Source organism: Amblyraja radiata, chromosome 1 (assembly GCF_010909765.2).
Source record: "Amblyraja radiata isolate CabotCenter1 chromosome 1, sAmbRad1.1.pri, whole genome shotgun sequence".
NCBI lineage: Eukaryota > Metazoa > Chordata > Chondrichthyes > Rajiformes > Rajidae > Amblyraja > Amblyraja radiata.
In genome coordinates, this window is record NC_045956.1 from 7,685,006 (window position 1) to 7,697,094 (window position 12,089).

At 42.4% G+C, this 12,089-nt stretch overlaps 1 protein-coding gene across 3 annotated transcripts in view; it reads right to left on the reverse strand.

Moving 5' to 3' along the window:
• Window positions 1-12,089, reverse strand: part of kiaa1109 (KIAA1109 ortholog) — a 311,921-nt gene that overhangs the window by 202,419 nt on the left and 97,413 nt on the right. For all 3 annotated transcript variants that reach the window (XM_033016927.1, XM_033016881.1, XM_033016832.1), the window contains exons 17-18: window positions 10,991-11,088; window positions 3,382-3,560 (exon numbers count right to left, since the gene is read on the reverse strand). In XM_033016927.1, coding sequence (XP_032872818.1) covers window positions 3,382-3,560; window positions 10,991-11,088 — 277 coding nt within the window. The remainder of the gene's footprint in view (window positions 1-3,381; window positions 3,561-10,990; window positions 11,089-12,089) is intronic.

The following is a 12,089-nucleotide window of genomic DNA, read 5'->3' on the forward strand; positions in this document are numbered from 1 at the left end:
TGTACGTGATTGCGATGGTATATGCCAGATGAGCTCTGAACCACATATGAACGCTCGTCAAGCTGGCGAGAAACTATGGCTTTCTCCCAACTCTTCTTTCCTTGTACGAGGGGTTGCATTCACACCGTGTCGCCCTCATGAAGTGTGGAAAGATCTTTAGCTGACTTATTGTAATTGTCAGCTTGCTGCTGAACGCGCTACTTCATGCTTTCATGCTCGTAGACAACTCTGGGTTCAAGTAGTCTCGCTGTCATCGGCTGGTGTATGCGTGCGACGATTCATGAGATGCTGAGCGGGACTGGTGCTCAGCCCTTGCAAAGGTGTATTACGATGATCCAACATCGCTAGTTAAGGGTTGGATCGTGATTTGCTGCTCTTCGTCATGATTCGCTTCGCTGTTTTGACAGCTGATTCTGCCTTCCCGTTCACTTTACTATAACCGGGACTGCTGCACAGGTGCTCAAAATCCCATTCCCTCGTGAACTGGCGAAATGCGACCGATGTGTACTGCGGCCCGTTATCGCTCACAACTTGTGTCGGGCGAAATGAGCTTTCAACTTGCGAATCAAGGTTGGACTGCTCGTGTCTCTCAGCCGGTCTACTTCGACAAAGTTGCTATGGTAGTCTACGGTGACGAGATAATCTTTCCCGTCCCATGTAAAGAGATCTGTGGCAACTTTCTCCCATGGCCTTGTCGGTAGCTCATGACTCATGAGTGTCTCCTTTTGCTGGCTCACCTCATAGGTGTGGCACACATCACATGTAGCAATATACTGCTTGACGTCGCTACTCACTGCCAGGCCAGAATAGGCATTCAGTGCTGGTTGCAGGCAGACTTCGACCCCTAGATGTGAAGAGTGTATCTTTTCTTTCATGTCTCTTCTTAAGCTTATTGGTATGATCACGCACTCGCCCTTGAAGATCAAACCATCTTGGACTGCGAGCTCATCCCTATAGCTGTAATAAGGTGTGAGCTGCTCTGGTAGCCTAATCTCATTCACTAGGCCAACGACTGAAAATGAAATGTTTCAGCATCTGTAGTGTGGCTTCTTTCGCTGTTTGCGAATTTGCTCGAGACACTCTTCTCGAATTGGCAAGTGTGATGGAGTCTGAAGAAGGGTTTCGGCCTGAAACGTTGCCTATAGGTGCTGTTGCACCAGCTGGGTTTCTCCAGACCATCTGCCTGATCTTGGATATCGCTTTGTCCTGCTCAGCAGACCACTCCCATGCTATGTCTGGTCTCGTCAGTTGTCTGATGGGCTCAAGGGTATCAGACAGGCTGGGTAGGAAACGGCTCAGGTAGTTGACAAATCCAACTAGCCTCTGCACATTTTGTCTACCTTTGATTTTCCAGCATCTGCAGTTCCTTCTTAAGCACAAGTGTGATACCATGTTTACCTCCTCAAATGCTTGCCCTCTGCTCGGAGTACCGCTAATTGCACGCGACAGTGTATCCGCAAGGTACATGAGCTTCCCCTGACAGTAGCTGATGTCGAAATCATAGCTCTGTAGACGGAGTAGCATTCCTTGAAGACGCTTCGGTGCTTTCACTAGCGGCTTCTTTGCTATCATTTCCAGGGCTTGTGATCGTTGATCACGCTGGTGAAATGACCAAATGTATACTGATGGAAACGCTCCATTGCAAATACCACGGCGAGCATCTCCTTCTCAATCGAGTCATATCGCGATTTGGTGTCAGTTATTGCTCTGCTCGCATACGCGATGGGACGTCCCTTTTGGAGCAAGGCTGCCCCCAGTCCCTTGTTGCTCACGTCACACTGAATCGTCAACTCCTCCTGGGGATTGTAGTACGCTAAGATCAGTGCTTCAGATACCATCCATCTGATCTTGGACATCGCTTTGTCCTGCTCAGCAGACCACTCCCAAGCTATGTCTGGTCTCATCAGCTGTCTGATGAGCTCAAGGGTATCAGACAGGCTGGGTAGAAAACGGCTCAAGGTAATTGACAAATCCAACTAGCCTCTGCACACCCTGTACATCTGAGGGAGCTGGCATATTGAAGACATCTGCAACCTTTTTGGGGTCGGGTTGCAATCCTGCGCCAGTGATCACATGTCCTAACATGGGTATCTCAGTTGCTCTGAAGACAGACTTGTCCTTGTTAAGTTTGATGTGTTGCTGTACATATCGCTGAAGCAACTGCTCGAGCTTCAAGTCGTGGTTGATGACCGCGTCTTCCATCGCCTCTCCCTGACCATAGATGAGGATGTCGTCTGCAACGCGGATCACTCCAGGTAGCCCTTCGAGTACTTGATGTAATCTTCGCTGGAAGATTTCAGACAATACACTTAAACCGAATGGCAATCGGCGCCACCGATAACGCGCGAAAGGTGTTGAACGTCATCATCAAGTTTCACCTGCCAGAAAGCTGAGCTCATGTCTAGCTCACTGAAGTTCTTCGCTTGGTCGAGATCTGGCAAGATGTCCTCAATAACTGGGAGCGGATTGTGTTCTCGCTTCAGCGCTTTGTTTAGCGGTCGTAGATCGATGCACACCCGGTGATCGCCATTCTTTTTCTCCGCGACCACATGCTGGCTGACCCAACTCGTCGGCTCGTGAACTGCTGCGATCACGTGACGCTCTACCATGCGCTCTAGCTCCATCTTCACCTTCTGCTTTATCGCATGAGGTAATCATCGTGGCGGTAAGACTGTGGGTTGCACTTCCTCGTCAATCGGCAGGTGTGCTTCACCAGGCAGCTCTCCTAGTTTACTGTCGAACACCTCTGCATAGCGTTCTTCAGCCTTACACGCTTTCTCTTTTACCACCGTCGATGTGTGTACACGGTGAAAGCTGTCGTCATTTACAGTGATCAAATTCATTCGCTGACTAGCTTTGCTTCCTAGCAGTGGTGTGAAGCCATCAGTGACCACAATGAACTCCACAGAATATTTGCGGTTTGTCTTTGGGGTTAAGTAGCTTAACCTGGCAAACTCCTTCTGTATCCATTATTCCATGAGCTTCTTTTGACATGGGGCTCGTGTGTGGTCTACGCCGTGTAAATATCTGCGTGGCAAGATTTTCACGCTCGCTCCGCTGTCCACTTGGAAATCGACCTGCTTCCCACTGACAAGCATCGATGCCTAGACATCATCTCTAGGCTGCACCGTGTTAATTGTGAGCGTGATACTATCAATGTGACGTTTCGGGTCGAAACCCTTCCTCAGACTGGTGTATTTACAATTGTTCAACTTTACTTTGACATTGTACTGTGCTTTGGTGAAAAAATGAAAAGAGTAGAAAACTTCCAGCTCCTGACAGTCTTAGAAAGAAACATTTTTTTAAAGTTCAGAAAATGGCGAGATTTTAATTTTATAAGAGTAAGTCTGTTGCAAGTTAAATAATTACAGAAATACTTACTCTGGTTGGGTAACATTACGCCACTTCAGCTTTCTTGCTTTTTGACTACTTTGACTCTCACTTGAAGTCGATGGTTGAGGAGTTACCTTGTTGGGCTGGGAATCATTTACTAATGTCACAGTAGCATACCTGCTAGGATGGCAGTCTGGGAGGAATAAACGCAAATCTATATTTTCTGCCTGCAAATGTAAAATAAGAACAAAATGTATATTAGAACATTTTTATTTAAAAACTGTTTTTTGAAAAGTGAATTGATCTTTGTTTTCACACGTCAAATAACAGAGTAAATGATCAATGCTGTGTCAAAACATAGGTAAACTCCTTAAAAGTACAGCAAGTGGATGAATTGGTTCAGATAGCAAATGCCATTAACATAAATTGGTTGAGAAAGAAAAGTCGTCAACACTGGGAAAGGTGTTCTTTGAGTACTCGCATTGGATTTTTAAACCTGCAAACTAATGCAAAAGGCAATTCAGTTCAGCCTTTCACACAAGACTGCAGTTCGGGAAAATACAGTGCCCTCCATAATGTTTGGGACAAAGACCCAGCATTTATTTATTTGCCTCTGTACTCCACAATTTGAGATTTGTATTAGAAAAAAATCACATTTGGTTAAAGTGCACATTGTCAGATTTTATTAAATGCCATTTTTATACATTTTGGTTTCACCATGTAGAAATTACAGCAGTGTTTATACATAGTCCACCATTTCAGGACACCATTACGTTTGGGACACATGGCTTCACAGGTGTTTGTAATTGCTTAGGTATGTTTAATTGCCTCCTTAATGCAGGTATAAGAGAGCTCTCAGCACCTAGTCTTTCCTCCAGTCTTTCCATCACCTTTGGAAACTTTTATTACTGTTTATCAACATGAGGACCAAAGTTGTGCCAATGAAAGTTAAAGAAGCCATTATGACACCAAGAATCAAGAATAAAACTGGTAGAGACATCAGCCAAACCTTAGGCTTACCAAAATCAACTGTTTGGAACATCATTAAGAAGAAAGAGAGCACTGGTGAGCTTACTAATCGCAAAGGGACTGGTAGGTCAAGGAAGACCTCCACAACTGATGACAGAAGAATTATCTCTATAATAAAGAAAATCCCCAAACACCTGTCCGACAGATCAGAAACACTCTTCAGGATTCAGGTGTCGATTTGTCAATGACCACTGTCCGCAGAAGACTTCATGAACAGAAATACAGAGGCTACACTGCAAGATGCAAACCATTGGTTAGCCGCAAAAATAGGATGGCCAGGTTACAGTTTGCCAAGAAGTACTTAAAAGAGCAACCACAGTTCTGTAAAAAGGTCTTGTGGACAAAGATTAACTCATATCAGAGTGATGGCAAGAGCAAAGTATGGAGGAGCATTTGACAGTCCCGCCATCACGGGAATTAATCTTGTGAACCTACGCTGCACTCCCTCAATAGCAAGTATGTCCTTCCTCAAACTCGGAGACCAAAATTGCACACAATATTCCAGGTGTGGTCTCACTAGGTCCCCCGTACAACTGTAGAAGGACCTATTTGCTCCTATACTGAACTCTTCTTGTTTTAAAGCCAACATGCCAATCACTTTCTTCACTGCCTGCTGTACCTGCATGCTTACTTTCATTGACTGATGAACAAGGACCTCCAGATTCGGTTGTACTTCCTCTTTTCCCAACTTGACACCATTTAGATAATACTCTGCCTTCCTGTTTTTGCTACCAAAGTGGATAAGCTCACATTTATCTACATTAAACTACATCTGCCATGCATCTGCCCACTCACTGAACCTTTCCAAGTCACCCTGCATTCTCATAGCATCCTCCTCACAATTCACACTGCCACCCAGCTTTGTGTCATCTGCAAATTTGCTAATGTTACTTTGAATCCCTTCATCTAAACCATTGATGTATATTGTAAATAGCTGCGGTCCCAGCTCCGAGCCTTGCGGTATCCCACTAGTCTCTGTCTGCCATTCTGAAACCAATTTTCTATCCATATCAGCACTCGACCCCCAATACCATGTGCCCTAATTTTGCCCGCTAATCTCCCATGTAGGACTTTATCAAATGCTTTCTGAAAGTCCAGGTACACTACATCCACTGGCTCTCCCTGTTCGCTTTTCCAAGTTACATCCTCAAAAAATTCCAGAAGATTAGTCAAGCATGATTTCCCCTTCGCAAATCCATGCTGACTCGGACTGTTCCTGTAACTGCCATCCATATGTGCCGCTATTTCATCTTTTATGATTGACTCCAGCATCTTCCCCACCACCGGTCAGGCTAACTGGTCTATAATTCCCTGTTTTCTCTCTCCCGCCTTTCTTAAAGTGGGATAACATTAGCTACCCTCCAATCCACAGGAACTGATCCTGAATCTATAGAACATTGGAAAATGATCACCAATGCATCCACGATTTCTAGAGCCACTTCCTTAAGTACCCTGTGTAGTGGTCATTCGGCTTTATTTCATGTGTCATAAATTATGGCATTTGCCTTTAAATTTAGTCTGCCCATAATTATGTGGGTGGGATTTATTACGTAGTCTGAGACGTGTTTGCTGCTGAGATTCTTGCGCAGAAGCTGTACCTTTTTATTTTCGTTTTGGAGCTCAACATGGCAAGAAGGAATACCCTTCGACCATGTGGAGTTTGCTGAGACATGGAGTTTTCTAACGATTATAAGTGATATGCTGGAGTTTGACGAAGATTAAAGTGTATGAGTCTAAGAAGAAGGTTGGATGAATATCTTACTGTTTTTCTTCATCAATAAAGAAACTATTAATCAAAAGACTGTGTCATGAAGATTTATCTTTCGAGAAGCTCTGAAAGTCTCATGGAGAGCTCACATTCTCATATGACATTCTCCTAACCCCATGTTGTATCCTAAGTGGCTACAGGGAGCAATCTCTTGAACGATATAATAATCTGCCACTACACCCTGGGATGCACACCATCAAGCCCTGGGGATTTATCACCCTTCAGTCCCATCAGTCTACCCAACACCATTTCCTGCCTAATATGGATTTCCTTCAGTTCCTCTGTCACCACAGATCCTCTAGTACATTTGCCTCGAGTACATTAGGAAGATTGTTTGTATCTTACTTAGTGAAGATGGATCCAAAGTACATGTTCAACTCGTCTGCCATTTCCTTGTTCCCCATAATAAATTCACCCTTTTCAGTCTTCAAGGGTTCAACTTTGGTCTTACCTAATTTTTTCCTCTTCACATACCTAAAGAAGCTTTTACTATTCTCCTTAATATTCTTGGCTAGCTTACCTTCGCACCTCATCTTTTCTCCCCATATTGCCTTTTTAGTTATCTTCTGTTGTTCTTTAAACATTACCCAATCCTCTGGCTCCCCGCTCATCTTTGCTATGTTGTACTTCTTGTCTTTTATTTTTATACTGTCCCTGACTTCCCTTGTCAGCCACGGTCGACCCTTACTGCCTCCCGTTGGAATCTTTCTTCCTCTTTGGAATGAACTGATCCTGCACCTTCTGTAATATTCCCAGAAATACCTGCCATTGTTGTTCCAGTCATCCCTGCTAGGGAATCTTTCCAGTCAACTTTGACCAGTTCCTCCCTCATGGCTCCATAGTCCCCTTTGTTCAACTGTAATACTGACACCTCCAATTTACCCTTCTCCCTCTCAAATTGTAGATTTAAACTTATCATATCATGGTCCCTAACTCCTAATGACTCCCTAACCTCAAGTTCCCTTATCAAATCCGGTTCATTACACAAAACTAAATCCAGAATTGCCTTCTCCCTGGAAGGCTCCAGTACATGCTGCTCAAAGAATCCATCACAGAGACACTCCACAAATTCCCTTTCTTGGGGTCCAGTACCAACCTGATTTACCCAGTCTACCTGCATGTTGAAATCCCCCATAACAACTGTAGTTTTACCTTTATGACATGCCAATTTAAACTCTTGATTCAATTTGCACCCTATATCCAGGCTACTGTTTAGGGTCTTTTAACCCTTACAATTCCTCGGTTCTATCCATACCGACGTTCTTAATTCTATGTCATCCCTCGCAAGGGACTGAATTTCATTCCTCACCAACAGAGCTACCTCACCACATCTGCCCACCTGCCTGTCTTTTCGATAGGACGTAAATCCTTGAATATTCAGTTCCTAGCCATGTCTCTGTAATTCCCACAACATCATACTTGCCAATTTCTAACTGTGCATCAAGCTCATCCACTTTATTTCTTATACTTTGCGGATTCATATACAACAGTTCAACTTCGGTATTCACCTCCCCTCTCACGCCGGTCACTATTGGCCTGGCCTTCCTCTCTTATCCCATCTCATACTTTCCTTCCCATTAATTCGGGAGTCTTTTGTAACTTTTCCTGCACTTACTTCCCCTTTAACTCCATCTTTATACTCCCATGATCCCAAACATACTGCTGAAGCAACAAAGGAGTTTACCAAAGCTAAACAATGGTTAATTCTTGAGTGGCCAAGTCAATCACCCGATCTGAACCTAATTGAGTATGCCTTTTATATGAGAAAACTGAAGGGGACTAGCCCCCAAAACAAGCATAAGCTAAAGATGACTGCAATACAGGCCTGGCAGAGCATCACCAGAGAAGACACCCAGCAACTGGTGATGTCCATGAATCACAGACTTCAAGCAGTCTTTGATTGCAAAGGAAATGCAACAAAATACTAAACATGACTACTTTCATTTACATGACATTGCTGTGTCCCAAACATTATGGTGCCCTGAAATGGGGGGATTATGTATAAACACTGCTGTAATTTCTACATAGTGAAACCAAAATGTATAAAAATGGCCTTAATTAAAATCTGACAATGTGCACTTTAACCGCATGTGATTTTTTCTATTACAAATCTCAAATTGTGGACTACATAGGCAAATAAATAAATAATGGGTCTTTGTCCCAAACATTATGGAGGGCACTTTTCCCCCCCGATATGTCAACTCCTTGATTGTGCACTGAAATCCTTGAATTGCATGGAGGTTCGCTACACTGATTGAGGAAGAAATTAAACTGAATTATCAAGAGGATGCGCAGCAACATGTAGTAGCAGAATTAGTAATGTGTAGTAAGGAGTGAAGCTGTTACATTAATACTGGAGATGGAAGTAGTACAGAGGTAGACGTGAGCAGTCTGGGAGACAACAAGGGATACACAACAGTGTTTTGTGTGAAAAAACACTTCTATGACATGCATGGATTCTTTAATGCTGTCAAGACCACCTGCTTCCCATACTGCCAAGGATCCTCCCCATTGACATCCATGAATGGAAATGAGCTTAGAGGAACGGATGGCAGTGAACAGCCACTGGAATGTGTGCTGCAAAGACCCCAGTGCAACTCTGTCCATGACATGCCCTTAATTACATTTCACAACAATCTGTTCAGCCCAACCTTTGCACCTCATATAACCAACCCTTCTTTGAAAAGCCCATATGGTAACTGATGGCACAAAGGCAGATGGCATATCCACTAAAGTTGTTCATCTCAGCAGAAAAAAAAACATTGTCTGCAAATCCACAATCTCACTGCCACTTTGTGGAAAGGATATATACGGGAATCTCAGAGATGCCCTAATAATTATGGCCATCGAACTACAATCTATCACCAGGCCCCTCCTCAACCACCTCGACCCACTGGACAAAGAGCTGTTCCCCGAATCATATAGTGGATTCCATCAATTTAGAGGCGGAGTTCACATGATCTTCATTGTGTAACTTCTTTGGTGTGGGGAGCATTAACCACTTTTATTGTCCTTTTGACCTCACTAAACCCACTAACTCAATTAACCAGAAGGGACTGAGGAGTACTCTCCTTAAATCTGAATGCCTACATTAGTCTCCATTTTATATCTGCGTATACATAATGCAAACCGTAATATTAAACAACTGGTCTATAACTAATCTTACAAAAAACAGCATCAAACAAGACTGCCATAATCATGTTGTTCACCATACTGTTGCACCTCACTTTCTACAAACCTCCCACAAGATTGGATGTCATCCTCAAAACTAGAGATAATGTTAAACCGTTGGTGACTACATGCTCAGTTATCCCAACTTCAATTATCAAACTGCACCATGCTGACACCTTGCTCCAACCTTCATGCACTCAGGCAACAAAGCATATCATAGGGCAGGCCTTACAATCAACAGCTACAAGACAAACATCATTTTCATACCTTCCCCTGCTGCACAAATGGTGCTCTTCTCTTACCAGAAAGTTTCTTATGAGAAATCTTAATGTTACTAGTTCTTTAGGCAGCTTGATGGCATTGACTTTTGACATCCTTGAATTAAAGTCCAAGAGCAACACAATTCCAGTTCATTGCCCAGAAACATTTTGTCAATGTTTTTGTAAAACAATAGTCATGCAAGTATCTATAGATTACCCATAATTTAGATAGCGACTCGAGGGCCTGAGATGTAGGGAGGGGTTGGGCAGGCTAGTTCTTTATTCCTTCAAGTATAGGAGACAAAAGGTGATATTATAGGGATGAATAAAATCATGAGGGGAATAGATATTGTGAATGTACCGTCATTTTCCCAGGGTAGAGGAACCAAGAAATGAAATGCTTTGTTTAAATAAGAGAGGAAAGGTTTAGTCGGAACCTGAGGGGCTACATTTTCCACAGTGGGTGGTAGGTAGATGGAATAGGCCGCCCAGGCAAGTGCAATAACAGTCAATAACCTGTCGTAACGCAGCAGGTTAGGCAGCATCTCGGGAGGACATGGATACGTGTTGTTTGGGGTACTTCTGCTACAATGTGCATTTCCATTTATTATTAGATGTAACGCAAATGATGAATATGATGAATTACAGACCATCATTTGCATGGCATGGCACAATTAGTTATAACATGACACTGATTGGGAACTAGAAAGCCGCTTAAAGGTTTATTTGGAAAGTAACATTAAAAAAATAATTCTTGGGTATAAACAGGATTTGGGGTGGGGGGGGGGTGGGAAGCGGGAGGCGGGCGAGAGTAGAAATAACCTGTTTTCATGTGAATTCCCCAGTAATCAGAACACAGCTGCTACTTCAACCGCAATCATTTATATTTGACATTTGTGCAACAATATTCTGTTAACTGAGACAAGAAACTGAAGAGGCTGGAATCTTGAGCAAGTACAAAGTGCTAGAGGAACTCAGAGTCAAGCAGCATCTATGAAGATTCACTGATCTATTCCCCCGACTGGTGCTGCCCCACTCTCTGTTCCTCTCGTACTGTGTTTTGCTTAACATTTAGCCTTTAGTATTTTTAGCTTGCAATAACAAACTTTAGTATTACAAAAACCTATATTTTTTTAAATCCAACAGGAAAAATAACTTTGTTACTGAGAGTTTGAAATTCTCTCACCCCTAACCCATAATTCCCCATTGACACAATTGTTTTTATAACTCTATTTTCTATATTACAAGGTTTCTGAAGAATGCAACCATCACATTATAATAGAACTGCCTATATTCTCACAGACATCTTGAAGTTGTTGACAGCTATATGGGAAATGTTGGCATTTATATGTGTTAATGTTAATCCTCACGGTTCCTTATTGATTACTGGTCAACAAATGATTGCTTGCTACTCAGTTATTACACATACCTTCAAATAAAATTTTGTGTTGCAAGATTCAGGAATAAAGTTATTGAAAGGCAATGAGAATTCGATATTCAATGTTTCTCCACATGCTGCTAAGTAAACTGCAACAGAAGAAGAATATTTCACAAAGTTTCTTGAATAACTAACATTTATTGCAGGCAGCTTATGAGCTTTCTGAAATCTTTTAAAAAATAAACAGCATTTTCAACATAAATCAGAGCAGTTCATCTTACGATACATGATATTTAATCGCAATGCACACTATTGAAAACCAGCTTATTCCTTTAATCATCTTTAAATCGGGGTCAAGGAAAGAGCGTTCACGTCGCGGCCCTGTTTCCACCAATCTTTCCACCACCACTCACAAGAAGCACAAGATGCGACAAGACAGACACCATTGTATGCAGAATGCGAGAAGTGTGTTCAGCTCTGGTTGAACAACTTCTAATGTTGTGTGTGGACTCGATAAGAAGAAGAAGAAGATCTTTAAATCTATTTCCCAAATGTAATCTTTTTTCATAAAATCAAACAAATTAAGCTGACAAAGAAAGGGCATCAAAATTATACATTTGGACAGAGATGGGGTTTAGAGAGCTATAGACCAAATACCGTTGAATAAGCCAATAGGTCAATTTGGTTGGCATGGACTAGGTGGGCCGAAGAGCTGTTCCTGTGCTGTTCAACTCTATGACTATGATACAGTTTCATCCCCTTATATACAAAGCAAGAAAAAGCTGCATTTGTTGGCAGCTTTTATGAACATGGACAGATTCTGAAATTCTCAAAGTACATCTGCTGTGTACACCTGCAATTAGTTTTCTAATTGCAGAATTGATAGTTCTTCATGCACCTTGGAAAACACATCAGCTACACATGTATAATCAATAAAGGATTCCCAGAGATCAGTCCTGGCATAGGTCTCAAGCTATCTTCACAAAGGCATGGCTTGTCATAGAAGCCGATGAGTTGTTAGCCTGGCTTAAGAATTGCATGACAGTTACAAAACACACAAGGATGATTGATATATTCTGGAAACTCTCAAATATATACTCTCAAAAATGAACACTGAAATGCACATATTCTCAGTTTTTCCTAAACCTTT